General features: G+C 50.6%; 6 protein-coding genes across 6 annotated transcripts; 4 read left to right on the forward strand and 2 right to left on the reverse strand.

Moving 5' to 3' along the window:
* Positions 1 to 884: 884 nt before the first annotated feature.
* N0V96_011125 (uncharacterized protein) lies at positions 885 to 4,755 on the forward strand (the record flags this gene model as incomplete). The annotated part of the gene is made up of 5 exons (XM_065759165.1): positions 885 to 1,052; positions 1,119 to 1,730; positions 2,507 to 2,546; positions 2,992 to 4,452; positions 4,730 to 4,755. 5 exons carry the CDS (start codon positions 885 to 887, stop codon positions 4,753 to 4,755), a joined length of 2,307 nt encoding a protein of 768 aa, XP_065612263.1.
* A 750-nt stretch (positions 4,756 to 5,505) lies between these two features.
* N0V96_011126 (uncharacterized protein) lies at positions 5,506 to 6,505 on the forward strand (the record flags this gene model as incomplete). Its single annotated transcript, XM_065759166.1, has 3 exons — positions 5,506 to 5,512; positions 5,807 to 5,814; positions 5,840 to 6,505. The coding sequence occupies 3 exons, from the start codon at positions 5,506 to 5,508 to the stop codon at positions 6,503 to 6,505; spliced, it is 681 nt and encodes a 226-aa protein (XP_065612264.1).
* A 1,652-nt stretch (positions 6,506 to 8,157) lies between these two features.
* On the reverse strand, positions 8,158 to 10,221 carry N0V96_011127 (uncharacterized protein; the record flags this gene model as incomplete). The annotated part of the gene is made up of 2 exons (XM_065759167.1): positions 8,158 to 9,106; positions 9,545 to 10,221. 2 exons carry the CDS (start codon positions 10,219 to 10,221, stop codon positions 8,158 to 8,160), a joined length of 1,626 nt encoding a protein of 541 aa, XP_065612265.1.
* An 8,021-nt stretch (positions 10,222 to 18,242) lies between these two features.
* N0V96_011128 (uncharacterized protein) lies at positions 18,243 to 18,719 on the forward strand (the record flags this gene model as incomplete). The annotated part of the gene is made up of 1 exon (XM_053197231.1): positions 18,243 to 18,719. The coding sequence occupies one exon, from the start codon at positions 18,243 to 18,245 to the stop codon at positions 18,717 to 18,719; it is 477 nt and encodes a 158-aa protein (XP_053045322.1).
* A 1,510-nt stretch (positions 18,720 to 20,229) lies between these two features.
* On the forward strand, positions 20,230 to 23,503 carry RDH1_3 (short-chain alcohol dehydrogenase; the record flags this gene model as incomplete). The annotated part of the gene is made up of 5 exons (XM_053197232.2): positions 20,230 to 20,295; positions 20,354 to 20,959; positions 21,015 to 21,083; positions 21,139 to 21,175; positions 22,671 to 23,503. 5 exons carry the CDS (start codon positions 20,230 to 20,232, stop codon positions 23,501 to 23,503), a joined length of 1,611 nt encoding a protein of 536 aa, XP_053045323.2.
* A 782-nt stretch (positions 23,504 to 24,285) lies between these two features.
* Positions 24,286 to 25,104, reverse strand: N0V96_011130 (uncharacterized protein; the record flags this gene model as incomplete). The annotated part of the gene is made up of 2 exons (XM_053197233.1): positions 24,286 to 24,359; positions 24,414 to 25,104. 2 exons carry the CDS (start codon positions 25,102 to 25,104, stop codon positions 24,286 to 24,288), a joined length of 765 nt encoding a protein of 254 aa, XP_053045324.1.
* Between the last annotated feature and the right edge of the window lie 2,148 nt (positions 25,105 to 27,252).

Below are 27,252 nucleotides of genomic sequence, written 5' to 3' on the forward strand. Positions count from 1 at the left end.
GGAGATGACACAAGGTTTTGATCGAATTTCCGCTTGATAAGGAGATGTGAATCAGCAATATTCGCTTGGCGAACGGCACTCATGCCGAGACTGTTTTTTGAACTCTCACGAGATGGGACCGTGGGCTTCATGACGAGGATGGCTGAAACGACAGTTGTCTATCAGCCCGATCCAACGAGCGCTTAAATTGGGCCTCGTGGGCATGAATCGAAGTCTATCGAAGACACAAACGTGGTAGAATACGGTGATTGAATACGAGCCGTAGTGCAGCTCGGCGCCGTCAGTTTGGTACCTGCATGATCTTGATGGCGTACCACGTTGGTCTCGGATGCGCATACAGCTGAGCAGCACGAGGTGAGTATGGTGTACCGCGGAAGAGCTGGGCCCGACGTTGGACAGTACCTAGTCAGTGGTACTGTAATGCTTTGGTGGCCGATTTCTGGGAGCGATGGCATCACAGCGACAGTGCTTCGTGTTGTTGCTATTGCTGACTCCTAATCTCTCACCGAGGCACTGGAACAGGGCCCAAAGGATGAGTAGTCCAATGCTCGTGGTTGTCTCGGCATTGTGGTCTACTCTCGGAATAGCGGCATGAGAGAACCAACTTGCGATACGTGAAGGTATCGTGAGCCGAGCTCATTACATCCTGTATAAAGGTCTCGGGAGAGTTGAGGTACTGAAGCCTAAGGGCGACGAGAAAACCTCAACGGGATTAGAGGCCGACGAAGCTCGACAGCCTCCGCCCTCAACCCTCGCTCAGTTGGTCTCTTTTCTTTTTCTATCTGACCGCTCTTGCCTCCTTTTCTGATTTCTCAGCCTGAAGCCCAAGATCATTCGTTATCATGCTTGTCTCATCTCTCATTCTTCTCGCAGGAGGCGCGGCAATGGCTGTGGCAGATGGGTGCCACGGTGATAACCTCCTCCGTGCCATGGAGCGGCATAACGGAACGATGTACTGCTCCATGCTCCTGGAATCTGGTGACGCCACTGCTACGCTGAGTCTACCAGATCCTATCCCAACGAGTTATCCTGCTCTCTCCGTGACATCCGCAGTAAGTTGCATTTTCCTCATATGAGAAATCAGTTGTTGTGAAGGATCAAGTACTAACAAGCTGCAGTGTTCCTGTCTTCTAGCTCTTGAAGAGACGCCTCGGGCGCCTTGCCATGCAAATGCGACGGCAACGCCGGCAGCCGATTACTCTACTGAGATCGATGACCCTGGATCAACTGACGCAGCTTCAGCCACGGTCGTTTCGAATACCCAAAGCATCCCAACCGCCCACGCAACTTTCGACGGAGGCTACTCGTATTCCTTCCCCGGCCCAGCCATTCCATCCGAGACAGCTCCAACATGCGGCTGGGGCGAGGTGACCGCCACAGTCCAAGTCACGGAGACGCAAGTCAGCACAATCTACATCTACAGCTCAGGAATCCCAAACACAAGCAGCGCGCAGAGTCTATCGTCCGTCAGCGATGGTGACAGCGGTGGCAGGCCTGCCCCGCTTCATACGACGAAGATTATTACTGGTGAAGCTAGCGGGAGTGCGCCGGGGATCGTGTCGACGGTGACGTTGATCGGGGACTCTACTGTTGTTTTGCCTACGCAAACCGGCAAGGCGATTGAGTCGACTGCAGCTGTGCCGAGGGTGACTACTATTATCAGCGGGAACTACACGACAGTCAATACTATTTCTGGAGGCGAGTCTGAGTCGAGTTCTACGAAGTCTATGGTGAGAATCACTTCGGTCATTAATGGGGTTACGACGACCATCACTGGAGCTCCTGAATCGTCTTCGATCAGCAGTCTCACGAACACGTTACCTGATGGAGCGTCTTCTTGGAGTCTTTCTTGGATTTCTAGCACTCCTGGTGCTCCTAGCCAACCAATAACAGTCGGTACGCCCATTGTTCCACCTGCAGCCACCACAATCACGAGTAATGTCGGCGGTGTGGCATCGACTTGGGTCATTACGCTCGGCAGAAGCACCAGCGTCGGTCCATTTGCTAACAGCAGCACACCTACTCAACCTCCGACCCTCTCGGAAACCACTCCGGGTGCCTTAACTGTCTTCACAAGCATCATCAACGGGGAGGCTTCAACGTGGACCGTGATAGACGGCTCGACTTTTGTCGGCTCTCCCGATTCGACCTCAGTCACGTCCACGCCAAGCCCCTCTCAGACTGCTGAGGTTAGCATCATCACGAGCGTTATTGGAGGGGTTGCTTCTATCTGGACGGTGATCGGAGGGTCAACCGTTGGATTTCCGTCAAATGGGAGCGCAGTTCCAACGCCTAGCCCGTCTTCATCTGCAACAGAGACTGGCGCATTCAGCGTCATCACAAGCGTGATTGGTGGTGTCGGCTCAACTTGGACGGTCATCGGAGGTTCAACGCTCGTTGGCTCTTCAACTCCAAGTGCTACCCCATCTGTAATCACGAGCATCATTGATGGAGTCGCTTCATCGTGGATTGTAATCGGAGGTTCTACCATCTTCGCAAACCCCAGTGGCACACCACCGACTCCAACGGTATCTGGGGATGCCACGGTAATTACGAGTGTGATAGGAGGGGTCGGGTCAACCTGGGTTGTTATTGGAGGCTCGACTATCGCGAACCCAACAAATGCCACGGGCTCGATTCCTATACTGACCACAACTGGAGATGCTGTGGTTATCACCAGCATCATCGGAGGTATCGCCTCTTCATGGACGGTCATTGGAGGCTCAACAGTCAGTCCAGTGCCAAGCGCTACGACTGCTCCATCTGATCTGCCACCTGGTGCGAGCGTTGTTACCAGCGTCATCGGGGGAGTTGCTTCTTCATGGACGGTAATCGGGGGCTCTACCATCAGTCCGATTCCAAGTCCACATTCTGCTTCGGGCGAACTACCACCCGGCGCAACTGTCATAACGAGCGTTATTGGGGGCATCGCGTCGTCCTGGACAGTAATCGGAGGCTCAACCATCTTCGCTTCATCCAACACCACTGCAGGATCTCCCACCGCAACCGCTACTCCGACAGTCTTTACTAGTGTCATTGATGGTGTGGCTTCAACGTGGACAGTCGTCGGCGGTTCGACCATCTTTGGTACCCTGACGCCAGGCTCTTCGAATCTGATAACACCGACAGCTATCAGCCTGACCGGCGGCGCCACGTTCGTGAGCACTCTCAATGGTACAGTCCCAACAGCGGGTAGCTCATCATCCACGACTGGTTTCCCATCTGCGCCAGCAAGTACCTCGGCGACCTCAACTTCCAGTTATGACTCCGCTTTCACGGGTATCTCGGTCGTTGTGGCGCAGAACGCGACTTCGTGCTACGCCCTGCCTACACCCACAGCATCGCTGCACGAGTCACTCCTGAACGTCACTGACCGTACTCCTCCATACATCAACGCGTTCTACCTCAATGAGACTACGCACTCCGTTCAATACCTCCGCCTGATAGACAATGCCACCAACCCAGTTCTTGTCGACGTCTCCGACCCATCAAGCCTTGGAATCGTTGACAAAGCCGGCAACGTGCTCTCAATCGACAGTGAGGGCTTGCACTTTGCCTCCGCAAATTGCTCGCCCAAGATTGACGTCTTTATCTCTGGTTTCTTTCAGCAACTCAACACCTTGACGAATTCAACCTGTAACAACACAACCGATATCCCAGTCAACGGCACAGATCCGCGCCGTCTTCCCGTTTTCAAAGGGACGTTGGCCGAGATGGCACAAGACGCATTCGACATTACTCTGCATCTCAAAGACCAGTGCGGGAACCCTGCCCGTGCTGATCTACCGGTATCAGTCGCGTTAGGTGATACCCAATGCATTGTCCTCCCAGGTGCCGCGGGAGAGTTTGTCGCAAATTGCGCATTCCCCGGAAGCGGGAGCGATTCCATGGAGTGTGAGACGTCGGTTCAACAGACTCTGGATCATTTGACGCAGGGATCTCTGGTGGGGAGCTGTCCGCCCCTCACATCGGTATGGAGTCTGCTATTCCAGCAACTAGGCAGCGTCGTCAACGTTGACGAACTTCTCCAGCCCTTCGTTGATGCTGGATTACAACTTCTGGCTGTCATTGATAGCTTTATGGATCTTTACGACTTCTCGGCTGCAACGTTCAAGAACTCGACTTCGGGCTCTGGATCGGGTCTAGGTGATATTGTTGAGGGATACGGTGTCACGACTATCAAAACGGAAGTCTGCCGTTCTCTCATCTCGACTGAGACGTTGAACCTCACTTTCACGGCCGGAACCTCCGCAACACCCATCTCACTCGCAAACATAACGGCCCTACCCTCAACGGTCTCAGAGTACGAGCGCAATGTTACGGATCCGACAGCACTTGCATGCTGCCCGAATGCAAACGCTTGCATCGTTCACGATGGGGAACGATTTTACCCACCTGAAGCCTCCATTCCTGACTCTGACTGCCTCTGCGGCAAGACTCTGGAGGGCGGGGGTATTGGGTTCCGGACGGGAAGATGCGTCGGGTATGATCAGTGTAACTCGACGTCTCCCTGTGCTGGAGGTGGTGTATGTCTGGTTGAAAACTGTTGTGGCTTTAATGTCTGTGTGAATGGGACGGAGTGCTCTGCTCCAAAGGCCGGTGGGATGCGGGTGAATCTGTTTGGGACGGAGACTTCCGGAGGGCTTTTCTGATTGTTTAGTCATATTTAGCACTTCTTACCATCTTACTGATTTTGCAAATGACAAGTACAGCTGCTAGAACGCTTCAGGCGAGGACAGGACACAATCATCTTAACCGAGTCCTTTCTCACTTGTGTTAGTTAGCTCATCTACTTCTTGTAAAGTCGTTGCACGCAAGAGCTCTTGTGGCTAATATTGAGCCGCTGCACCCATAACGATGTACCTTAGGACAAATATCCGTATGCACGTCGATTTAAGCTACCCTTTTGACACTGGACCGATACCCCATTCGAGCGATCGGGTTAGCCCGCAGCTACATGGTCTGCATGCGGTAAGACTCATGTAGCCCATGCAGCTGACGAATCCACGACATCCTGGACTGGCATCGTCATTCTCCCCATGTTGTTTCTAGCCAATAGAGCAACAGCATTGGGTGCGGATTTCTAAGCTGACAGGAAGCCTGCAGAAACGCGCTTTTGTCCGTTTGCCCGGCACGCGAGACCTGTCGCTTCACTACACTAGGCCAGGGGTAGCATCCTTTCGTTTGCAACCACCGCGAGATAAGATTGATGAGCAATCATTTAGAAGTCCGGCGATTGAGCTGTCGCGAGAAGCGAAGAGGCGAAGTTGAATATGCACATTGTCTATTTCCAGGATGAAAATTGGCTTTCATGCGTGATGATTTGGAGATATAAGGAAGATGATGTCTCCTTGTTCTTCCGGGTCTTTTGAAGGATTATCAACAACTTTAACATCATCTAGTATCAATACATACACTACTACCACTACTATCATATACCGACAATACAAGCAAGTATTCTTACCAAGTGTCGACAAGCAGAACCCACACATTATCTCTCCAACCATGTCTAGTGATTCGCAGTCAACTAGGGCGATCCTCGTGACTGGTGCAACCGGCAAGCAAGGCGGCGCCGTCATCAATGCACTGCTAGAGTCAGAAACTGGCAGCTCTTACAAAATCATCGCCGTTACTCGGAATATTGCTTCTTCCAAAGCCAAAAGCTTAGCATCGCGTGGGGTCATCGTCGTTCAAGGCGATCTCAACGACGTTCCTGCTATCTTCTCCGACGCCAAAGCAGCTTTGAGCTCCTCAAATACCGAGATTTGGGGCGTGTTTAGTGTGCAAGTTCGTATATAAATCCTAGACTATTTAGTTTGTGTTGCTAACGGAAGTTTAGACGGCCATCGGCAAGGGAGCATCGGCAGAGCTCGAAGAAGCCCAAGGCAAGGCGCTAGTCGATGCGGCTCTATCCAACAATGTCAAATTCTTCACATACAGCTCCATAGACCGAGGTGGAGACGGCTCATACGATAACTACGTCCCTAGTGTATCTCACTTCGTCAGCAAATATCGCATCGAACATCACCTAGTCGAAAAGGCACATGGCAAGATGGACTGGACCATCCTTCGACCTGTTGCATTTATGGAAAACATGGAGCCTGGAATGGGTATCAAGATCATGGCTACATCGTGGCGAGTCGCGGTTAAGGAGAAGCCTCTTCAGCTGGTTTCGGTCAAGGATGTAGGGCGAGCCGCCGCGAAAGCATTCCTCCAACCCCAAGACTTCGCCGGCAGGGAGATTCCCTTGGCTGGCGACGAGCTTACGCTGGAAGCTGCTAGTGCCATCTTCAAGTCTAGGAAGGGGACAGAAATCCCAGAGACGTTCCAGTTTCTGGTCAGATTCCTGCATTGGATGATCCCCGAGTTTGGTGCAATGTACAGATGGTTTTACACTGATGGCTTTGGGATCGATATCGCAGCCGCGAAGCGAGAGAATCCAGGGGTGCTGGATTTTGGTTCTTGGGTTGAGGAAGAATACGATCAGGATGGGAAGCGAGTCTGATATAGAACTGGGCACAGGTCCGAAATACTGAGACTGAGAAAGAAAGAGCGGGATGATTTGTGACGTTCAAGTAAGCTACAGCCAAGGCGACGGGGGTTAATTCATGTTCAACTAATGATAGAATAGCGCTTGATTTGTATCCTTGACATGGGGAAGTCGTTTCCTTGCTTCGTAGCCAGTCCCAGTGATCCATTCAACTTGATTCCCAACACAAGTTCAAAGATGATGCGATATGTAAATTCGGGGGAGACACATCAGATAAAAACAAGACTGCTTAATCTATTCGATACTCTGGCGCCAGTACTTGGCGCATCATGTCACATTCTTCCCTCCAAACCCTACTGAGATCCGTCGCGTACGTTCATTTCTCCTTTTCTAGATCCGAAGCATCCAAGGCCCGCTGATCTAATATTCGGCCAACATGGGTTTTGTCTATCGATTCACAATTCCTTCGAACTTTCATCAATATCGTTTTGAAGAACTGAATGAGGGACCCCCGATTCATGATTTTATCCGAATCAACCTCAAAACCATCTAGGGCAGCCATATGTGTATCCTCCGAGTCCAAGGTAAGGAATCTTCGCAAGTCCCGATAATCATCCATCGACTTGATATAAAGCTGACCGGAGAAAAGGTTGAGCTCTGTTACTAGTTGTTGACACAGAGTCCGGGGAACTGGCTGGTGCGGAACAACATAAAGATCCAACCCATCCAAAGGCCGGAAGCCCAGATTCGGTCGCGCGGCGTAAATATGAAGAGATACCACACTAGATCTTTCAATTTCGGGCAAAAGCTCTTGGGCTTCGTGGGGACTGATGATCGCTGCAGCTGTGACTTCCGCCGTCTTTGACGCACTGATGATAATCCATTGAACTGACCTCTGGAAAAGATCTGAGACATAACCATTGCCCAAAGGGACGATTGGCCGGGCAAAGTCTGCGGTAACCAAAAGGCCCCGTGGGATCCGGCGGACGTCGTACTCCTTGGCAGCACTAGTCTTTGCGAAAGACTTGAAGGCAGGCAGGAATCCCCCTGACTCTCTTTTGACCACTCCATGGGAGATGAATGCGCGGACGTCGGGGTGTATGGCGTGCTGTGCAGGCTTTGCTGCAGGCGGTCTCTGAACCTCCCTTTCCTGCTCCACTTCTGGCGACAGCTCTCTCTCTTGTTCTTCTCTAAAACTGGTAGATTCCGGATTTAATCCTCCGAATTGGAGTAATCTTTCGGTAATGGCGTCGACATTGCCTCTATGGCTTTCGTGTTCCCCTCCTGATGCGGACTGGCAGATAGGCTTGTATCGTGTTTCAAGTGTCTGCGCTTCTTCTTCCAGAAATTTTTCTGCGTGTGTCTTGCTCAAAAGCGTTGCGTCGTCCATCATTGCTTCCTCCCAGAGAAGCTCCTGGTTTTGATAGCGACGGCCTTGGTTCGCCCACAGCCATATCCCACGGTGTAAGTCTTTGAACGTATCCATAATGGACCACTCTAGTATGTGATCCACCTGCAAGATATTGTTGCCGAGATGAAAGGCAGAGGATATCTTCTGATTGATCTCGTCTGGGACGCAAAATACCACAGACTGACCTTTTCCCAACTTCCTCATTCGCATACAAGCTGATCCATTCTTAGTAGTCATCCAGACAATTTGAAATCGCCTAGCAATGCTCACCTTGAACCAATCTGTCCTTCGTTAAATTTGCTCCCAGTGTAACCGCCGCTCGATAGGTCTCCGGGAGTTTCAAGTCTGTGCCTCGAGTGTGAGCTTCGTCGAGAAAGACTAGACAGACGTCGGTCTGAGTGGCAAAAGGCGAGGTCTGGAAACTTTCGATCCGTCCTTTGCGGTCAACAACACGAATGTGATCATCCTCGTCGCAGAAAATGACAGCTTGTGTTTTATCATTGTCCACTGTCATCTCGAGCCACCGTTTTGCAACCATGATGTTGTCAAGTTCCAAAATCTGAGCCCCGACGTCGAGAATGACCCGCGCCGGAGGTTCCAGCTTAACGACCATCTCTAAGAGAGTCTCCGCATCTGACTTCGATGCTGCCTTTGTCGATGGCATCAACGCCACGGAGTTTTCTTCCTGAAGAAGGCACTCCAGTACTAGAGCGTTGGTATGCTTTTGGTCGGGGAGGTCAAGTTGTTTGACACTCAAGGGAAGGAAAGCACGAGAGTCGTTTGTTCCACTGAAGCCTGTGGTAGGGTTCGCCGTCTCCTTGCCGATGTCCCAGCCTGAGGCTGAAAGCTTGTAGGGGAAAGCCCTCACCTCCTTAGGGAACACAATATGCTGCAGGAAGTAATCAATCGTCCCTTTTGCGTAGCGGATGCAAGGAAAGATCTGTCTGACGCACTGACCGTCATCTAGATTGATGCCTGATAGCTGATGGAATGATGCCGGCAAATGATCGCTGTCCTCCACCCAAACACAGTATTCCATGTCCGCCTGATCAGAGTGCAGAAGGTGCTCGAAAGTCTGATGAAGTTGTGCATCATTCAGTCCGCCGTAGTAGTAACTTAGCGATGTGAGCGTGATGATAACGTCCGGGTGGCTGAATTCAGATCGAGCGCTCGGTTTGTCTTTAGCCTTGTAAGGTACTGCAAGTCTAGTTCCCGGCTCGCGCGTATAGTCTAAACCATATTCAACCCGCCATCGCTTTTGACAAAATACAAAACTGAAGATCTGACAGGCAATAAGCCCTCTGAGTAGAAGAAGGGTGTTTTTGGTGGCTGGTGACCAAATCATGGATGACTCAACCTCCAAAGCTTCCGCCGACGTTAGGTTGAACTTGGTGATGTATGTGTAAACAGCTTGCTGCAGTGAGCGTGACTGAGTACTCATTGGAAGACCAGCTAAGCCAGCTTCACTGAGATGACGTGCAATAACGCTGAGCAAAGCATCCCTGGCGCCTTCCCGCAAGATGCGTGTCCGAGGGAAGCCGCCGTTATGACTGCTAGACACTTCGATCGAAGTAGGATCGGCCTCCCGGGCCGCCGAAAGGAACCTTCTCATCACCCCAAGAACTTCATGGATGCACACCCACCGATTCGGGCTGTGCTCTACTGGCTGCTGAGATCCCATCGTATAGACCAGTTCGAATTTGACATTGAAGTTCTCGTCGCTCTCATCCACGATGTTACGGGAGAATTCGTCGAGAAACTGTTGCGACCTAATCAGTGACTGACTGACATCGCCTTTGCCTGCGATAGCGGTTTCAAACCCCATGAGCTGGAAGGAGAGGATGTGTTCGGGCTGAATGAGAAGAACGCCCTTGGACTCCATACACCGTTTGAAGAGTGTGTGAATGGTCTTGGCTTCAGAAAGACCGATCTTGAGTGCCCTTGAAAACGGCATGCGATAGACTTGTCGTTGGATCAAACCGCCCCCGAGCGAGTCGTCTAACATTTGATCCATCTGCTTCGACTGAGCCTTCGCCACAATGGTTCTCACCATCTGTGAACCGTTGGCGGTAGCGGCAGCGACCATGGGAAGAATCACTGAAGACTTCCCCTCCCCCATGTTCAATTGCATTACTGCATTCTGCCCTGCTGGAGGGTCCCTCATCTGGCCAGCAATCCGCTCCTGGACATCCCGAACCATGATCCCGCTCTCAATTTCCAACAACAGGGTATCAGGGTGGTCTTCAGGGGACCAATTCCTGTGGCCAGAGTTCTGTAACTCGTTTGTCAATGCGATGGCATCTCCTGAGGATGCTAGCATGCGCTCGGCTCGCTGAAGTTGTGTGACAGCAATCCCATATTGAACAATGTACTTCCTCCATGTGATTGGAGTGCGATCTCGATGCAAATGATTGAGCCTTCGCAAAAGTAGAAGGGGTGAAAATCTTGGTCGTTGATAAAAGTTGTGAATGTTTGTGGCAGAATTAGCGCCGTTCTGACCAAAAAGAGCGATCTCGATGAGATTTTGAAGTTTCTGAACGTGACTTTTGCACTTGTGATAGTAATCCAACAAAGTAGGGACCACCGCCTCGTAACATGGCTTGATAAACACCTCGGTCGACTGGTGATACTGTAGAGCCTCGAAGCTTGACCTCAGTCCAATGACGTATTGCCTTTCGTATTGATCAAGTTGCCTATTCTCAAATCTGGAGAGCAATTTCGGTAGCTTGAACTCCTTTGCAATTCCACGTGCATGTTTCTGGGGCTCAAAGATAGAATCGTGATCTAGGATAATGAGTCGCTCACTGACGGAACATGGTGTCGTTTCTCGGAATAAATCGTCTTCGTTCAGGCATCGCTGATGTCGAACTAATACGCGAGACGTTATCTCTGGAGTTGACAACCGAGGCTCCACGAGCAGCACAGGCCTGACGTCGCATGGTAGGAGGCCAGCGATAGCGCTCAGATGGGCATCGAACTGAAGATTATTGTACCAACTCTTAAACAACGCTGTAATGCCAGGGAGGGCTGCGTCCACGTGGACGTACGTTTCCCACTTCTTCCTGTCGGGGTGATGCCGTGGTATCGTAGGAACACTGCAAGGCCACTGTGCTTCAAGAAGTTCTCCCAGGACTGCGACTGAGTTCTTTGTTTTCCGACTGTAATGTTCTTCCTGTCGTGCCCTGAATTCCCAATTCGACTCTAGATCTGATTCTTTCTGCTTCATCCTGGCTTCAGGGCATTGAGAGAGCGGGACGAGATGTTTTTGAAGGCAACTTCGAATCCTCGCGGCGACAAAGCTCCTCCCCTCAGAAAGATCAAAGTGGTCTGCAACCGGTGACACTATCTCGGCAAATTTGCCTCTCAAGTGGAATGAGGCTAGGGCCTGGATGATCGTCATATCTGCTTTCTTGAAGAATGCCACTGTCGCCAGCCATATCATCAGGCGGTGCTTGTTGACGTCCCTTTTCAAAGACTTCTGCATCGTCAGGAAATTGCGTGCGATGAATTGAGATGTCCTAGATAAAAGTTCGGGATTGTAGGCTATCTCCTTGGTCGACAGAGCGTGGGCGCCACCATTTACTGGACCGTTACTCTGGAGGAAGTTCCATAAGTAGCCTTGGAGTCCATGAGGCAAGCGCTCGACAAGAGACGGGGTCTGGCGGGATATTAAACTGGCTACCATGAATGCTTGGGATTGTCGCTGAGAGCTGCGTCGATCTCTGGCCGAATAGTCGATGTCGTCGTGCTCTAGGCTTTGACTCTCAGCACCAAATCCAGATACTCGGAATGTCGACGAGCGAAAGTTGTCACGCTCAAGGAGGAAGCGATCTGTGTGATCCAGCTTTGGTGGACTGAAATATAGCTGAGGATGGAAGAACTTCAATTCTTCTGCTTGTTGAAGAATAGAGTGGACAGAGTTATAGAATAAACCATGCTGAGACAGAAAGCTCAATTCCGGCGACCATCCCACAGTCTGCATGACCCGTTCATGTGCAGGATAGTATGTCCTACTCGGCGTCAGCTCAGCAAGTTGGCCCAGCAAAGCAACATTCTCGCGAGTAAGGACGTGGGAGGACCTGATGGATGCTGAGTCGAGAATGTTGAGGGCTTCCTCTGTGCCAGTTTTGCCTGTCAAAGGGTCTGGTATTCCAAATGATGTTAAAGCGTGGAGATAGCATAGGAATAGCTTGCTCTGCAGGTTGCCTCTGAGTACAAGCCTTCCAAGTCTCGCGTCCACGTCGTACTGGTGCACACAAGCTGCCTTGCCTTTCTCGATGCAGACCTGGACGTGCTCTCCAGACTTCTGGTGGGACACACGTCCCTCAAGAACGAGAACTTTGCGACCAGGAGTGATGGCAGCATGGCAAGGCTGGTCGACCCGTAGAACGAGCTTGTCTTTTAGGCCTACCAAAGTACCAATGGATTGATTCGCGTCCACGGACATCCCTCGGTACTGTCTTGACATCAACGATGTCTCCCCAGACTGGCACGTAAACTCGAGCCGAGCTTTGGTGAGGTCCACAAATAAAGATTCATCCGTCTTTCTGTGAACGATATGGATTGAGTACTGGTCTTCGAGTGGGCGAAAAATTGTGGATATTGCCTTGGCGGACTGGCTGTTGACATCTATCAAATATGTGCCGTCTTTCGCAAGCGTCCATCTATCTTCAGGAGCTGGGACCAGTCTCCAGTGCGATTGACCATGTTTCCATGGATTTGATTTCTGGCAGAACTCTACGCAGTTCCTATCGTAGTCGTACCAATGGACATAATCGTCGACAAACTTGGTGGGAAACTTCCCCGCGAGAAGGCGTCTTGGGATCAAATCAAACCGTTGTTGATTGTGATAGGCCTGCACCAAGAGGTCAGACTCTCCGTGCCTGAGATTCTGACTGATGCCCAAGTGTATCACATGGCCCGCATACTGTCTTTTCGCCGAGAACCGCATCCCTTGAATCGATGTTGGCATGATCTCTAAAGACATATGCCCAAACAGGCCCTGGTAAGAAAGGTGATTGAGGTAACTCGGCGGAAGATGGTCCAGTGGAACACCATTAACCAACAGTTCCCCAGTAATAAGGTTGTAGCTGATTGCCATTTGGCCAGTTTGGGAAGTAGTAGTACTGGCCAACCAAGAGCTGTGTTTCTCTGAGAGGGCATTCCACTTATGGCTAGGCTCGTACGCGGACCATGCTGCAGAAATGGCATCGTCAAGTGCGAAGCTCTTGCAAGATAGGATCATCTTGGCCAAGTAGCCCCAGTGCAAATAGGAAGTCTTTTGCCAACGGCAGTAAAGTTGTCGAACAAATGCGTCTGAAGACTTTAGGAGTATCTGCGAGCCCTCTTGTATGGCGAAAGAACACTGGAAGAAGAGTGAGGTACTCCGAGTCGTCGAAAAGATTGCCTCTTGAAAGTTCTCATCGACGTTGAACGAGTCCGCGCATATCAGCGCCACCTCTAGCGATCGACGTTGCAGGTTGAGCCGTTCCCTGTCGCCAGAAATATTCTGACTCATGATCTTAAGGCTACGCGCCCATGAAAATGCAATGTTTCTTGCTTCCGCCAAGCACTCAAGACACTTCTGTTGTATTTCCGTATCCTGAGACAGTGAGAGCAGACGACGAGATACTCCCGTGAATGACGCCAATGCTGTTGACGACTGCCAATTTTCTTTAAACCGCTGCATTGCCTCTGTAACGCCCTCCAACATTATGCTTGAAAATAATTTCTCTCTGCATATTGAATGAGAGCTTCTCAATGCATCTTCTCCTTCCGGCCCAGCTTGATAGATGCACTGTTGAATTATGAGCCCTGTCTCCCTCTTCTTGAAGTCTATAGTCGACGCAAATAGTTGACGAAGAATGTTCATCCACTGGATGCTGTGACCAAGTGGAATTGAAGCAAGCTCCTTATACTCTTCGAGTGTCATTCCTTCGGGACAGTCCTGCAGCGTTGCGATGACGGTGTTGGGAGTCGGACCGCTTGGATTTGAAGAAGGGCGGAAGAGAAACTGTTGCAAAGCTTCGGAGGCCTTTGGCAAGCGATATGTGCATTTCTCAGCCACCTCGTCGGATAACTCAAAAGACGAGATAAAGCAGCCTCTTCTGTCGTCGAAATAGGCGAGGTTCAACCCATTGTCAAGTAGGACACTGGACTCGGTAGCCGTTCCCACGGAGACTGATCTCCTATGCGTTGACATGTGAGGTTTGTCTTGAGACAGAAGTCCTATATGCTGTGACTCGACGTTGTGATTATAGAATCTCGAAAGAGCTTGATAATTCCTCAGTGGGAAGTTCGCACGGGGCCGCTCCGATGTTTTCATGTGTACCTTGAGAACGTTGAATAGCATGTACATGCTAGCCTCTCGCCAGTAGCCGAATGACTTTGGGACCGATAACTCAAATACTGTAGACTTCGCCGTAGTCACGTTCTTAGGCAGTGGCCACTCGTGAACATCGATTTTCAGTCCATCAGCCTGCTTTTTGTATGAGCAACGTGAGCAATTTCTGCTGTGAACGTCGACGTATGTGTAGTGCCTGCTTGAAAGCGTTCGGTGATAATCGCAAGAAGTGTTCCGGTGCCGTTGCATCAGCGACTCATGATGGCTTTTCAATTTTCGCAACTGTTGTATTTTGGCTTCTCGATCGCGAGTAGCCTTTTCTTCGATAGAACTCTTGAGTTGCTGATGTAGATACGAATCATCAAAGAACCGCGCTGCGAAACAGTTCGAGCTTCTACATTCCCTGTATATAGATGGACCGGACGAATTGCAATGCCGTTGGTTCAAGTATAACTCAGCGTCTCGTAGCCTGACCATTTGGCCATGAGTGGGAAGCAGTAGGTTCTGAAATGGACCTCGAGGAATCTCATGATCAAACGCTGCGAGAAGCGGGCAGAGTCGCACTGCAGCTTTGTCACAGGCGACCCAGAGCTCCAACATTGTCAACAGCATGATAGATGTCGTCTCAGGATTCTCGGTATAGAACGAGCTGGCAGATTCATAGTAGCTTTCCATGGCATGCCGAATCGTTGAGCATGCGTCATTCGATGCGTTATTGAGCTGTTCTTGAAGCCAAGACTGAAGATGTATCTCAACCCAGCGTTCGAAACAAATTAAGTGAAGATGGAGGTGTTCGTTATCGGGGGTGCGTATTGCCCGCTGTAACTCGGACGGACGGTAGCTAACCAGTGACCAGGAGGGTGTGAATTCATGGTACGTGGCTGAGGTCGTGCGATTGCGAAGAGTGCTGAGAAATGAATCGAGGTCTTCAAGGCGCATGATGGAGTCTCGATCGAAGTCCAATGTTCGTAGAAGGTCTAACTTGGGACCGAGGGTAGAAGAGTCCTGCTGCTGGATACGAGTCCATCGCTCAGAAATGACCTTATTCGCGAGACACATTTTTTCCTTCACGAAGTCGATTGCAGCCGGGGCAGGCTGAGCCTGGAGTTTGAGAAGCCTCCTTGACATTTTCGAAACCATTGCGAGCAACATATCAGACGGTAATCCGATGGTCAGAGCGCGATCAAGTACTCTAGCCATCAAGAAGACCATGAATGTCTTGTACAGACAAAGATGCGAATCGTCTCTTGTGACCGCCCGGGTAAACAGGAGTTGCAAGCTCACACGTATGAGCAGCCAGGTTGAAGAACGATGCCATGGGAGCAAAGCACTACTCCAATTGACCTCCTCGCGAGTATTCTTGAGAATTCGTGTTGTGGTGAGAGCCTCTCCGTTGGCGAGAAGATACGAATACATGAATTCGGTTATCATTTCGGGGTCGGCTGTATCGCGGCTTTCGTCGAGGAATTGGCCCGCTTTCTTCGCGCGTGGTTGGGTCCCACCAATCGCCTGGGAACTCATCTTTGCCAGAGTGGCAGCTAGAACATCTTGGAACCCCGGCTCAAAGAAACGCTTGGCAGGGATAGACACTCCGACTCCGGGAAAGCTCCTGCGAAGACGACCTTTCGTAGATATGACTGATTCGTTGGTCGGAGACAATTCGAACGCCTCCACGTTAATCGCCTTATCAACCCTCGTGATCAGAACTCCGGCATTCTGGACTCTGATGTTGAAAGAGAAGGTGCCCACAATAGGCTCTCGAGGGCTATTAGCTTTGATAAGTTGGGGTGAAGCGGCACTACACACCTTTCTCTCCGGAATCATCAAGAATTTGGAGCAGTTCAGATTCATCGATGACGACAGTCTCTCCCAGCGGTTGATGGAGACGAACCATGGCCTGCATCAATCCAATGGCAATTCCCACGGAGCTTGCTTGACTCTCAGGAACGTACTCTCGAAAGCCAACAACAGAGTCGCGGACGAACTCAAGTAAGGCGCTCTCGTTGATCGGGCTGAAGTCATCTGATTGAGGCAACTGAGGAGGTAGAAAAACGTGATGATAGATGTAGACACTTGTTCGGTCTGCCATTTTGCTTAGAGCTGGAAATGTAATGAGACTGAGATGGTGTAGTGATATTGATGAATCTAAAGGTTTGTAGGTAAAGGAATCGATTTAATAATACATAAGTCCATGGCTGCTGGGATGATCTGTTCAGTATTAATAGACAGATACCGTTCTGAAAGTTCCCAGTACCCATACCACTGTCTTCTGAGACACTAATTACGTTCCGCTTCGCATGCCAAGAACCAGTTTCTGCCGGCGGCGCAGGTATCAAAGCTTGGGAATCTTTCAGGTTGTTGCAGGCCTCAGAAGTATCTCTGCGAAGGATACATACCTTCATCACAGCATGCTCCAGGATCAAATGATCGGGCATCCCAGTAATGCCATTAGATAGCCTTCTGCCTAATAACTCACTCTCAGGTGACAAAGTAGCTGATTAATATGGGATGAAAAAGAGTTCCGAGAAAGAGTCTGAACTGTCGGAAACACAAGCTCGCGGCATGCTGAGTGAAGAATGTCGGCAAAAAATAGATAACAGTACTCATTCAATAGTGATATCCGACATATGACGACTCCCGGTAGACTCAAATGGCGGTCTTTAGCACACTCACCCTGTCCAATCCGATAAAGTTGTTTGAAACATGCAGAACCCAACGCGGGAGGCCGTCTTGTTGAACTGTCAATCAGGTAACGTATGCGGGGTTGATTGGTAGCCTCGCAAAGTTAGTCCAAAACCAGTGCTGCTCGTCCACATGCCCCAGCACAGTCATTTATCTGCCGAGAGATGCGAAGTCCGGGACACGCCAACATATCATTGTAGGCCTCAACTATGCCACTCGGAAATGTGCGAGGTGTCCGCATCTCGCGTCATCATTATCTTGAAGCCCGCGACATTGACCATGAAAGAACAGCTTTAGTCGGCCTCCGACTTCTCCTGAAACATAGTTTTTATTTTCTCAAGATAAGGTACCTCAAAGCGAACGTCTTCATATTGGATTTGAGATTGTTCTCGCAGGCAATATCGAACCTTGGTCCATGGCTTGAACGTGCGCGTCCCGCGGGAGACTCAGAGAGAGCGCGGTCGAGGTACCTGCCTTCTCTAAGCATCCTAAGAAATGCTATCAGATCACTTGACCTCGGCGATATTTACTTACCTGGTGACAAGAATGGCATTAGAGCGCCTCGTGAGTGTGGAGATGGCGGTGAAGATGACGGTGAAGACACGGATGAAATGAGAGACTAGGAGTGGGGCGTGGGCGGGCAGGCGATCTTGCTGAACTTGCACATTTCAAAAAGAGGGATGGAAGGAGTTCGAGACTTGTGCTTGCCTCATCCTTTGCTGAAAGTCTCTCGCACTATGTTAACGCCTGCGGGTTCGACTTGAATATTGTCCATGCCATACGCCTCATAGCCCTTCAATGATGGTCGCATTTGTCTTCTATCTTGTTACAGAGGTCTAATCTACTATTAACTTGCTCAGATTTTATACAACATCTAGCCGATGGTACAATTTGTGTTGAGCTTGAATTCCCGAAGGAAAGGGGTCTGGATGCGCCTTCACACATCCCCCTCTCATACATCCCCTTTCACCTTCCGCTTTCTTTCACCTTTCCTCCCACCTCCCCTCTCTCTCACCTTCCCAAGTTTTTTCTCGCCTCTCTTATCATCTTTTTCTACTTTATCCACGCTTGAACTTCAAGCCCTTTTCTCTTCCACTCCATTAAACCCCCAAACTTCCACTACACCCAAACCGCTGCCGATACAATTCTCGCGGCCGTTGCATCATTCGGAAATATTCCAGCACAAGTAGCTTGTCAGTAGCCAGTCGATACTCAACACATAAACTCACCGTCTTATTCATAATTGTAGACACCCATCATCACACCTTTCAGCCTCTCGCGACGCTTTCTGTGGACCCACGCACAATCAAACTACCATGCCGCCAACCACACCTCCATCCCTTGTCCCCCGTACAACTTCCGAGACTGCCATTCATCCATTACATCTGATCATGTCCACGTCAGACCAACGAGCCAAGGTCCGGTGGCCGTTGAAATTCTATGATGATCTGACAGCGACAGAAAAAAGCATCCCCGACATCTGGATGGAGAGACACCACGAGTGTTCTCGTTTGTGGAGTCTCAACACGGCGGAAGAGAAAGAGGCTGCAAGAGCCAAAATTTGGGAGCTGGCATTCACCAACTGGGACACCGATACGCCAGTTCCTCAACCCGCTCGTGCTGTTGCTAGGAAGACCAAGGATAGCATAGTCAAGATTGGAGTCTTGACAGAAGACGCCAAGCCCTCCAAGAAGATTCATGGGAACAGTACCAGTATCGCCGCGTCTGACCCACGCCCTCGTCGTCCGCACTCTTGTGGTGACGACGTCTTTTTGAAGGTCGAAGTCGATTAGGAGCTCGAGTCTCTGAAATTCAAAGCTTGCGACGCAAGAGGTTCACACTTTCCCTTCGGCACCAGATATGAGCAGACGCTTGGCTATCCCATATTCACTACTAAGGAAGATTGCATTGCTAGCTGGGACCGTGACGAACTCCGCCGGTTGGGTCGGGCCAATACTCAACTCATGATCTACTGGACAAGGAATGCGCTGCTACTGTCTCTCAAAAACGGGTTGGGAACCCATGGGAACATAAAGCAAACAACATTGACGATCGATGAGACGCCACCCGACCTCGAGAAGTTGACTCGCGTAAAGCTTGTCAGCGATGTTTGGGCGAAAACCATCGACGCTTGGCTTCTGTCGCCACTGTCTGGGACATTATGAGCACCCGCCCTCTGTAAGTCTACAATCATGACCTCGTATATATTTTGAACCACTCATTGACGTTTCCCAAGATTCCTAGCCTCTTGAACACCGTTGCCGCCTGTGCACAGCAGGGGCGCAGACCCTTGAATTATTCTCCGCTTTGCTTTTGCACATGACGAGTCACTCGTCTTCTGCTATTTTCACAACAAGAGAGGTTCGATTCGCTTTCAATAAGTTGGCATTCCTTCTGTAAATTGCACTTTTGGTGGAGGCTTTGCAGGGTCCGAAGTCTTCTCTGGAGACAGAACCGATCACCATGTCGCTATTCTCATAGATCCAATTCGCAGTAACACCATCGTTTATCATCATAAAGACGGCTTTGATACCGAAACTTTATTTCATTGTGGTGACATCAACTACTTACTCGGCCTCGCCGCCTCCCCCGAGATCGTGCCTAGATCTCTAAATGAGACACGCCGAGGCCTACTTTACAAAGAAAGCCTCCTTGATTAGAAACAAATCTGGCGGTTGATACAATGCAACTTCTTTGACAAACCACTCGCAGAAAAACTTCGCGGAGGATTCTGCCCGCCAATAGTCGCAAGGAGCATTATTGATACTGAATCCCTCCGCAATCCTTTGCGGGTTTCTAATGTGGGGCGCCGGCCCTGATTCGGCGGTTCTCGGGTTTACAGGGCCATTTTTGTGTTATAATCCCGAACCGGATCGGCTTTGGCATCCACCCCATTTCAAAACTTTACCGAATCCTGCCCGTTGTCGGGTCAAGCCAAGAATTTGGCCCGATAGCCCAGCCGGAGTCTGCTTTGTGGCTTCAGGCACCTCTGATTATTGCGCGGTCATGATACTGCTGAAGGCTAGGGACTATGCTTCCGTAAGGCACTATGGCTCCGAGGAAGGATTAATTAGAGACACCACGACACGTGTGTCGTGCTGTGCAGAGATGAGAGAGACACATTCAGTATATAGACTCAATCATCTGGGGCTTCGTAGGGTAGGTCCAATTCAGTCCAGCATTAGAGGATTCGGAAATTGGAGTACTCAGTGCCTCATCTTCACCTCCTGCATTATTCAAGAGTCACCACATTGTATCTTAACCCTAATACTTCATCCGCAATCCACGATGTTGCATCGCAACATGAACCAACTTTTCCCACCCCAACCCACTTTCACAGAACAGAATCTACCAGACCAAGCAGGCAGAGTACGTCTTGCTTTGCAAATTGCCCTGACATATAACATCGAAAATTAACGAAAGCCAGGTATTCATCATCACTGGCGGAGCGTCTGGCATTGGACTAGAACTCTGCAAGATCCTTTATGCAGCCAACGCCACGGTATACATCGCGACCCGCTCAAGCGAGAAGATAGCCACGGCAATCAATTCCATCAAGGCCCTACAACCATTAAGCAGTGGAAAGCTCCAGCCCCTCGTCCTCGACCTCGCAGATCTGGCAACGGTAAAACCGGCTGTCGAATCTTTTCTTGCCAAAGAGTCGAGATTAGATATTCTAGTACACAACGCCGGCGTCATGATGCCTCCTCAGGGCAACACAACAGCCCAAGGTCACGAGCTACAGATTGGCACAAACGCTCTCGGCCCGTATCTTCTAACGCGGTGCCTGGAGGAGAGATTACGAGCTACCGCTCGGCTGGAAGGAATGCCAAGAGGAAGTGTGAGAGTAGTCTGGGTCGCGAGTATGATCTCGCTCGGGGCACCCAAGGGTGGTGTGATCTGGGATGACGTCAAGGGTGCGCCAAAGCTCTCTGGGGATTCTATGAGCGATTACATGCAGGGGAAAGTCGGCTGTGTCTTTCTCGCGGATGAATTTGCAAAGCGAGTGAAGGATGATGGCATCATCTCTGTGGTAAGCTTGAATTCCCCACTTGATCATATACAACGGATGCTGACTTGAGGGACAGAGTGTGAACCCCGGACTAGTCAAAACAGAGTTGCAGAGACACGCTCCAGCAGCAATGGGCGTCATCGTGGTATGTCCAATAGTCTCTAGTATGGTAATTCCACCAAAAGCTAATCGAGTCTCAGGGTGTTGTGTTCAAAGGACCTAGACATGGCGCATATAGTGAGCTCTTCGCGGCTTGTTCCCCAGACGTTTCGGTAGAGAAGTCTGGTTCGTACATTATTCCGTGGGGAAGGTTTGGATGTATCCCAGAAGACATTGCCGAAGGGATGAAGCCTGAGTCAAGCGGGGAGAAGTCTATAAGAACCAAGTTTTGGAACTGGTGTGAAAGGGAAACCTTATCTTATCAATGAAAGTAGTTGAGCAAAGCAACCTAGCAACGTCTGATCACGTCAGGAATCGGGGGTCAACTTCTACATTCTCCGTCGGGTCCCGACATGCTTCTCCCCGCCCAGATTTGATTGTTTCTGGAGTGCGCTTGCAGCAAGTGACGATTTTGATGCCTAATTTCTGTCATCATGTTCACCATTACTGCTGATCTTCATGACCGAACATTCCCCGAGCCTGTTTCCAATTTGACATGTATTTTGGGAGACAAGACGCCTAGAAGGGTGTAGAAATGTGGAGTAGAATACCATAGGACGTAGTCTCGACACAATGACTACAAAGCTACACAATAACTACAAAGCTACACAAAACGGCTTTTCAAGGACGTTAGCTCTAGAGGAAAGCTTGTTGAACTGTACGATAATCGTTCTCCTTTGGACCAACCGTCGAAGCGATTGTTAAAGCCCTTCTGGAAGGGCTCAAGTTACCTGGGGATGATAAGGGGCCCAAGCAACAAAGAAGTAATTCGACCAGATACACAGCACAAGGTGTACACGTCGCTGAAAGCGGCAGATTTCAACAATTCATTTTTTTTTATTTTAATTCTGACAGCGATTGGTCTCTGTGAGCCTTCACCCTGTGTCATCCGCCTAATTGACAGGGATATGCAAGTGGGCTTCATATGATGACAATGTGACGTGGGAAGGCAAAGGCAAGCAAGACAGACGTGGGATGAAATAAGTATGCAAAAGAGGTAGGAGCTACATGAGCTCATGCCCCATGCGTCTTCCGCATCTAGGTCTCTGGATTCCAGATGTGGGCGAATTTTAGAGGGAACTGAGGACACTGAGGTCGATGATGGAATACGCAGAGTGAATCATCCATCAACGACGTCGAGAGAAAAAAGTCCTTTCGACGCGACGTGGCTTCTTTTTCCCTCCCTTCCCTATTTTTCTTTTTTTTTCTTCCCTCCATCAACAAGCCGCGTTCCGTCACAATCGAATCTTGTCTACGCATCCTGCTATACCCAATACTTCATAATACCTACCTTCCAGCAATCTTACGACAATTCTCTTCCGTTGTCATCACGACATTTTACGGAGCGTTCCCAACAGTAAGAGATTTTGTTGCCAATTAAAGTCTTCATTCGAGTCTTGCTGGAGAGAAAAAATGGAAACTGACGGTCGTAGTTACATATGGTCCGAACTACCTCGATTACCACGAAGCCTTTCCCCGCCGTCGCAGGTCCCCCAGCCACGGCATTCAGGCGGCAAGAGGAGAGCACACACTCCCCTAGATGAGATCCTTCGAACGGCCCGAGCAACCATAGCATCCGGCGTGGCCAGATCCGACTCATTGCGTATTCTATCCAACTATGACGACCTTAGCGACGCAGAAAAGGCCATCCCCGAGCAGTGGATGGAGGCATATATAGAGTGCACCCGCATGAAAGATGCGGATACCCCTGAAACCCGGAGAGCTGCTCTCGATGAGTGCATTAAGGACCTTTGGGATATCGCCTTCAACCGTTGGAACAGCAACATGACGGTTCCTCTCCCAGTCTCTGCCGCCAAGCGTCAAGCTGGGCATACGACCATGGCCGTCGGCACTTTGAGAGAGGACGCCAGCGCGTCCGCTGAGAACAGGGCTCGCCAGAAGCAGGGCCATGCTATTCCCGCCGTCCCAGAATGGCGCCGCCGCGGTGCTACTATCCACCTTAAGGTGAACCTAAATTGGGAGGGAAACGACCTGACATTCCCTTTTGTGGATGTGAAGGGGGCGTCCTTCCAGGCGTCCATCAAGTACGACCTGGCGGAGAATATCACCATCGAATACGCCAAAGGGCTTCTCTCCACCAGTTGGGACAAGGCGGAGCTTAGCCGCCTCGCAAAGGCGAACACCTCCCTGATGGTGTACTGGTGCCGAAATGCCCTGCTCAAGTCCCTACGACACGAGGCCCGATACCCCAACCCGAGAAGCCCGATGCCCGCTAGCGCCTTTCCCTCGGCGTCAGCTCCCTCTTCCGCCGACAACAGCGCCACAGCCATCCCGCGTGGAAGGCACAACCCCGATCGGACACCCGACCAGCGAGGGGTCACCATTGACGAAAGGTCTCCCGATTTTTCCAAGCTCGCCCACATCGAACTCTGCAAGGATGTCTAGGGAGCCAACTTACGATCAATCATGGTAGTTATGGAGGAGTATAAGCAGGGAGCTTGTGTATGGGTCGTGGAATGCTACAAACTACCGCTTACAGCAAGGCAAAGCAGAACGCGATAGGATGGTGTGCTCCTCAGTAAAGCCAATCCTCTGTTTAAACTACTGTTGTAGTCTCTAGAGATATATTCCTACTAGCTCTATTCTTATTCTCATTGGTATTACTAGTATTTCTAGCAGGTTCTCTTCGCGTATACTGCTAAGAATACACGTCAAGCATCGCGGCGAAGCCACAATAGCAATAGAGATTCCAGAGATAGCGTAAGAAATAGGGTTAAGAGTCTGATTGGCAATTGGAGCTTGTATTACTCACCGATCAGGTCTTCGGATTGCGGATGAACTTTCTCTACTTTTGTGTCATTCTTATAAGGGTGGTAGCTGCCCATGAAATCTCACGGAAGCCAAAGTTCGCCCCCATTCAGTGAAGTTGCTCTATAATCTGGAAAAAACGTCTTGCGCGGAGTACCTTTTGAGGTCAAGAAGGGTTGGTAACTGGTCAGTATGGTACGTGAGCGACACTAGAATACCAAATCTAGGCGTATCACATTGGTGTCCAGTCTTTGCCGTGTGTGGGCGGCTGAGACGTCTGTAGCAAGAAACCAATGCTTTTCCTATTTTCAATATGCGCTAGGCATCATAGATATGTACGAAATAATATGTTCACGAAATTCCCGGGTAAGTATTGCCACCCTAGCAATGGATGTCAAAGTTCCACCATAACCTTCCCTTTAGCAAGTCGTCGCGCCGTTGCCAGTGAAAGAACCGGACTGGTACGCGCCGCTGGCATCATCGAGACATTCAGCTGGTGAAAAGGTTAGTTACCGGCTACATGAGTCTACTCGCACACTTCACTTACCGACAGTGACCAGCTTGAGGTTGTTCTGCTTCGCCCAGTTGATCAACCACGGCGTCAAAGTCTGCACCGTGGTGGCGTAGGTCTCGTGCATGAGAGGGATGTGTCCGTTGCCGCTCGCGCCAGCAGCAGTGAACTTGGCCTCGCTCTGCGCCGGCGTCTGCCCGTTCCAGTCACCCGAGTCAACGTCGTCGGTAATGACCTTGTATCCCAGCGTCTTCATCGTCGAGAGCACGGATCCGCCGGTGGCGAGGTACGGGGGGCGCATGTAGGCGGGCTTCTTGCCGATGATGTTAACCATCGCCTGCTCGAGCTTTTGCATCTCGGTCGTGAGCTGCGCCGTGGTCAGACTGCCAAAGGTAGACGGGTGCGTCCAGGTGTGCGAGGCGATCTGGTGGCCAGAATCAAAGGCCTTCTTGACAGCGGTGCGCTGGTTGTAGATGCAGCCGTACAGGGTGCCCGTCATGAAGAAGGTGGCCTTGGCGCCGCCGTTGTTGAGGATGTCGACGAGCTGGGAGGTGTACTGGTACGGGCCGTCGTCGTAGGCGAGGGCGAAGACGCCCGGCTTGGCGCACTTTTGGATCACGACGCCTGCGCTCGGGGCGCGCTTGATGAGTTCCATGGGGTTCTCGATGGGGACGGCGGCCGCGCTGGCGGCCATCAGGAGTCCGGTGACAATGGTATCGAGAAGCATGATGGGCGAATCGAGCTTTCCGTCGAAGGATGTAGAGTAGCGAGGGAACTCGTGATGGTTGTGGACATAAAGCTTTAGAAACAGGAATGACCTGGCTGGGAAACCGTCTATATATGCTTATTCGACGGGCGCACTCAACAGGCGATGATGAGCCCACACGCAGCACTTCAATCTCGTCACGACTAGAGAACGAAAAAGACGGGAACACCTCCTTTGTGGGGTTATTGGACATGGGGTGAACGGCCGGATGCGACCTCTTCGGGAGTTCGCTTCGTGGCTCAAGACGAACATTGCTTCTCCCAGGGGCAAGATTCACGAGTACCACGGCGCGAGGCCGGCAGTGAGGGGCCTCTAGGGGGCTCGATTCGACTACATTAGGTTAGGAGCAATCTAGATGAGTGTGCGGGAGGGAAGCGGGTGACAGCATTAATTGAGCAGTCTCATTTAGGCTCTTTTCCTGGTCGCGGGGTGCTTAATCTGGAACGGAGGGTGACGGTCAAAAGGGAGAATTTTTTGGCGGGGGTCTGATGGGCCACCCCGGCCGAGTTGACTAGGGTATATCAGGGCGGCTGCTATTCAGACGACGATGGTTTCTCCGCATATTAAACAGAACCAGACTCTTCAGCTCTTTGGATGCCGGGGAAAGATGTCCACGTGCTTTCTAATAGCGGCTGAATCGGCATGGCGGCACCGGGTGTCGCCAAGGGTGAGATCTCCCGGAACCTGGGGAAGATACGATTCTTAACCAAATGAAGTTGGTGATGTTACCATGCGACTGTTCGTCCCGGCTAAATAAGAAAGCTTGAACGCCAGCGATCACTGACGCGCTGAAGTTTGCACTAGTTCAGACTACACATGGCCGGGGGAAGGGAGCGCTCAGGGGCTTGAGGTCATGTCTGAATGCTGACTCATCTTCGACTCATTGCTAACGCCAGTCATCTCAGTCTCGTCTCAATCATCGCACTGAAATGTTCATCTCACCTTACGGAACCGATGGGTGAGCGAGGCGTATCTTCGCGAACACTCAAGCACGCCAGGTAATCTCAGTAATCAAGAAGTTGAGCTCAAACTGGTGAGCGCTCACGCGCCTGCAAGAAGCCAGCCAATCAAAGATGACGGCTTAATCGAGGCGAAACCGGCTGATCGTTGGCGCCCTTCGCGTGTCAAACCTGAACAACCATCACAGCATCCTTCATAGTTGATAACAATTCTAACTGATTTCCATTTCCCCGATTGAAGAACAATCCAATTTCAATGCCGACATCATCACACCTAGGAACTTAGCAACGCAGCAGTCCTGACTTCATCCAGCCAGCCATAATCAAGCATCCTCAACTCGAAATGGACGTGTTATGCCAATGTGGCACGGTCACATTCAAGACCCCAGCACCAGTGCCCCTTGACATCTACTGCTGCCACTGCTCACAATGCCGCAAGCAATCCGCTTCGGCCTTTGGTACATCGGCAATCTTCCCCGCCGATGGCCTCTTCCCGCTCATGGATGATCTCGAGTCAAAGCTCCAGGTCTGGACTCGTCCCACAAAGAGCGGCGGGCACATGGACTGCTACTTCTGCCGGCTATGCGGGACCCGGATCTTTCATCGCACTCATGATGAAAATGGCGTACCCAAACCAACAGTCAGTATTAAAGGAGGACTGATTTCGGGGCTGAAGATGGACAATGGAAAGCATATCTGGACCAGGGGTGCGGTCGTGAAGGTTCCTGATGATGCCGAGAGGTACGACGAATCACCGCCTGCGACGCTCGACAGTAGCAAGGATTGAAAGACTTGCAAGACCCCAAAGTCAAAAAATACATCTGCAGTTCTCGTTTGGCTGTTCAAAGAAACTCATCTCTTCAGGCAGGGTATGTTCGCATCCCAGATCTAGGCACACATGCTCCTAGTTGATGTTATCATCGTCTCGTCGACTGAAATAAATCGGATGTAACACAGACTGGATGCTGTGTAATGTTGACAATCCACGCTCCTGTTAGGTAGTTTAATGCTTATCCCATTTTACTCATCGATGAGCCATCTGGGTCATCACTTCACAGTGATGATGCGAGCACCTTAGCAATTCGACAGTAAGCAAAAAGGCAATTTGATACTTCGGGTCATGGGTCGTTGTCTCTCAACAAAATATCCC

Source organism: Colletotrichum fioriniae (genome assembly GCF_027942845.1).
Source record: "Colletotrichum fioriniae strain IMI 355084 chromosome Unknown scaffold_16, whole genome shotgun sequence".
NCBI classification, from domain to species: domain Eukaryota; kingdom Fungi; phylum Ascomycota; class Sordariomycetes; order Glomerellales; family Glomerellaceae; genus Colletotrichum; species Colletotrichum fioriniae.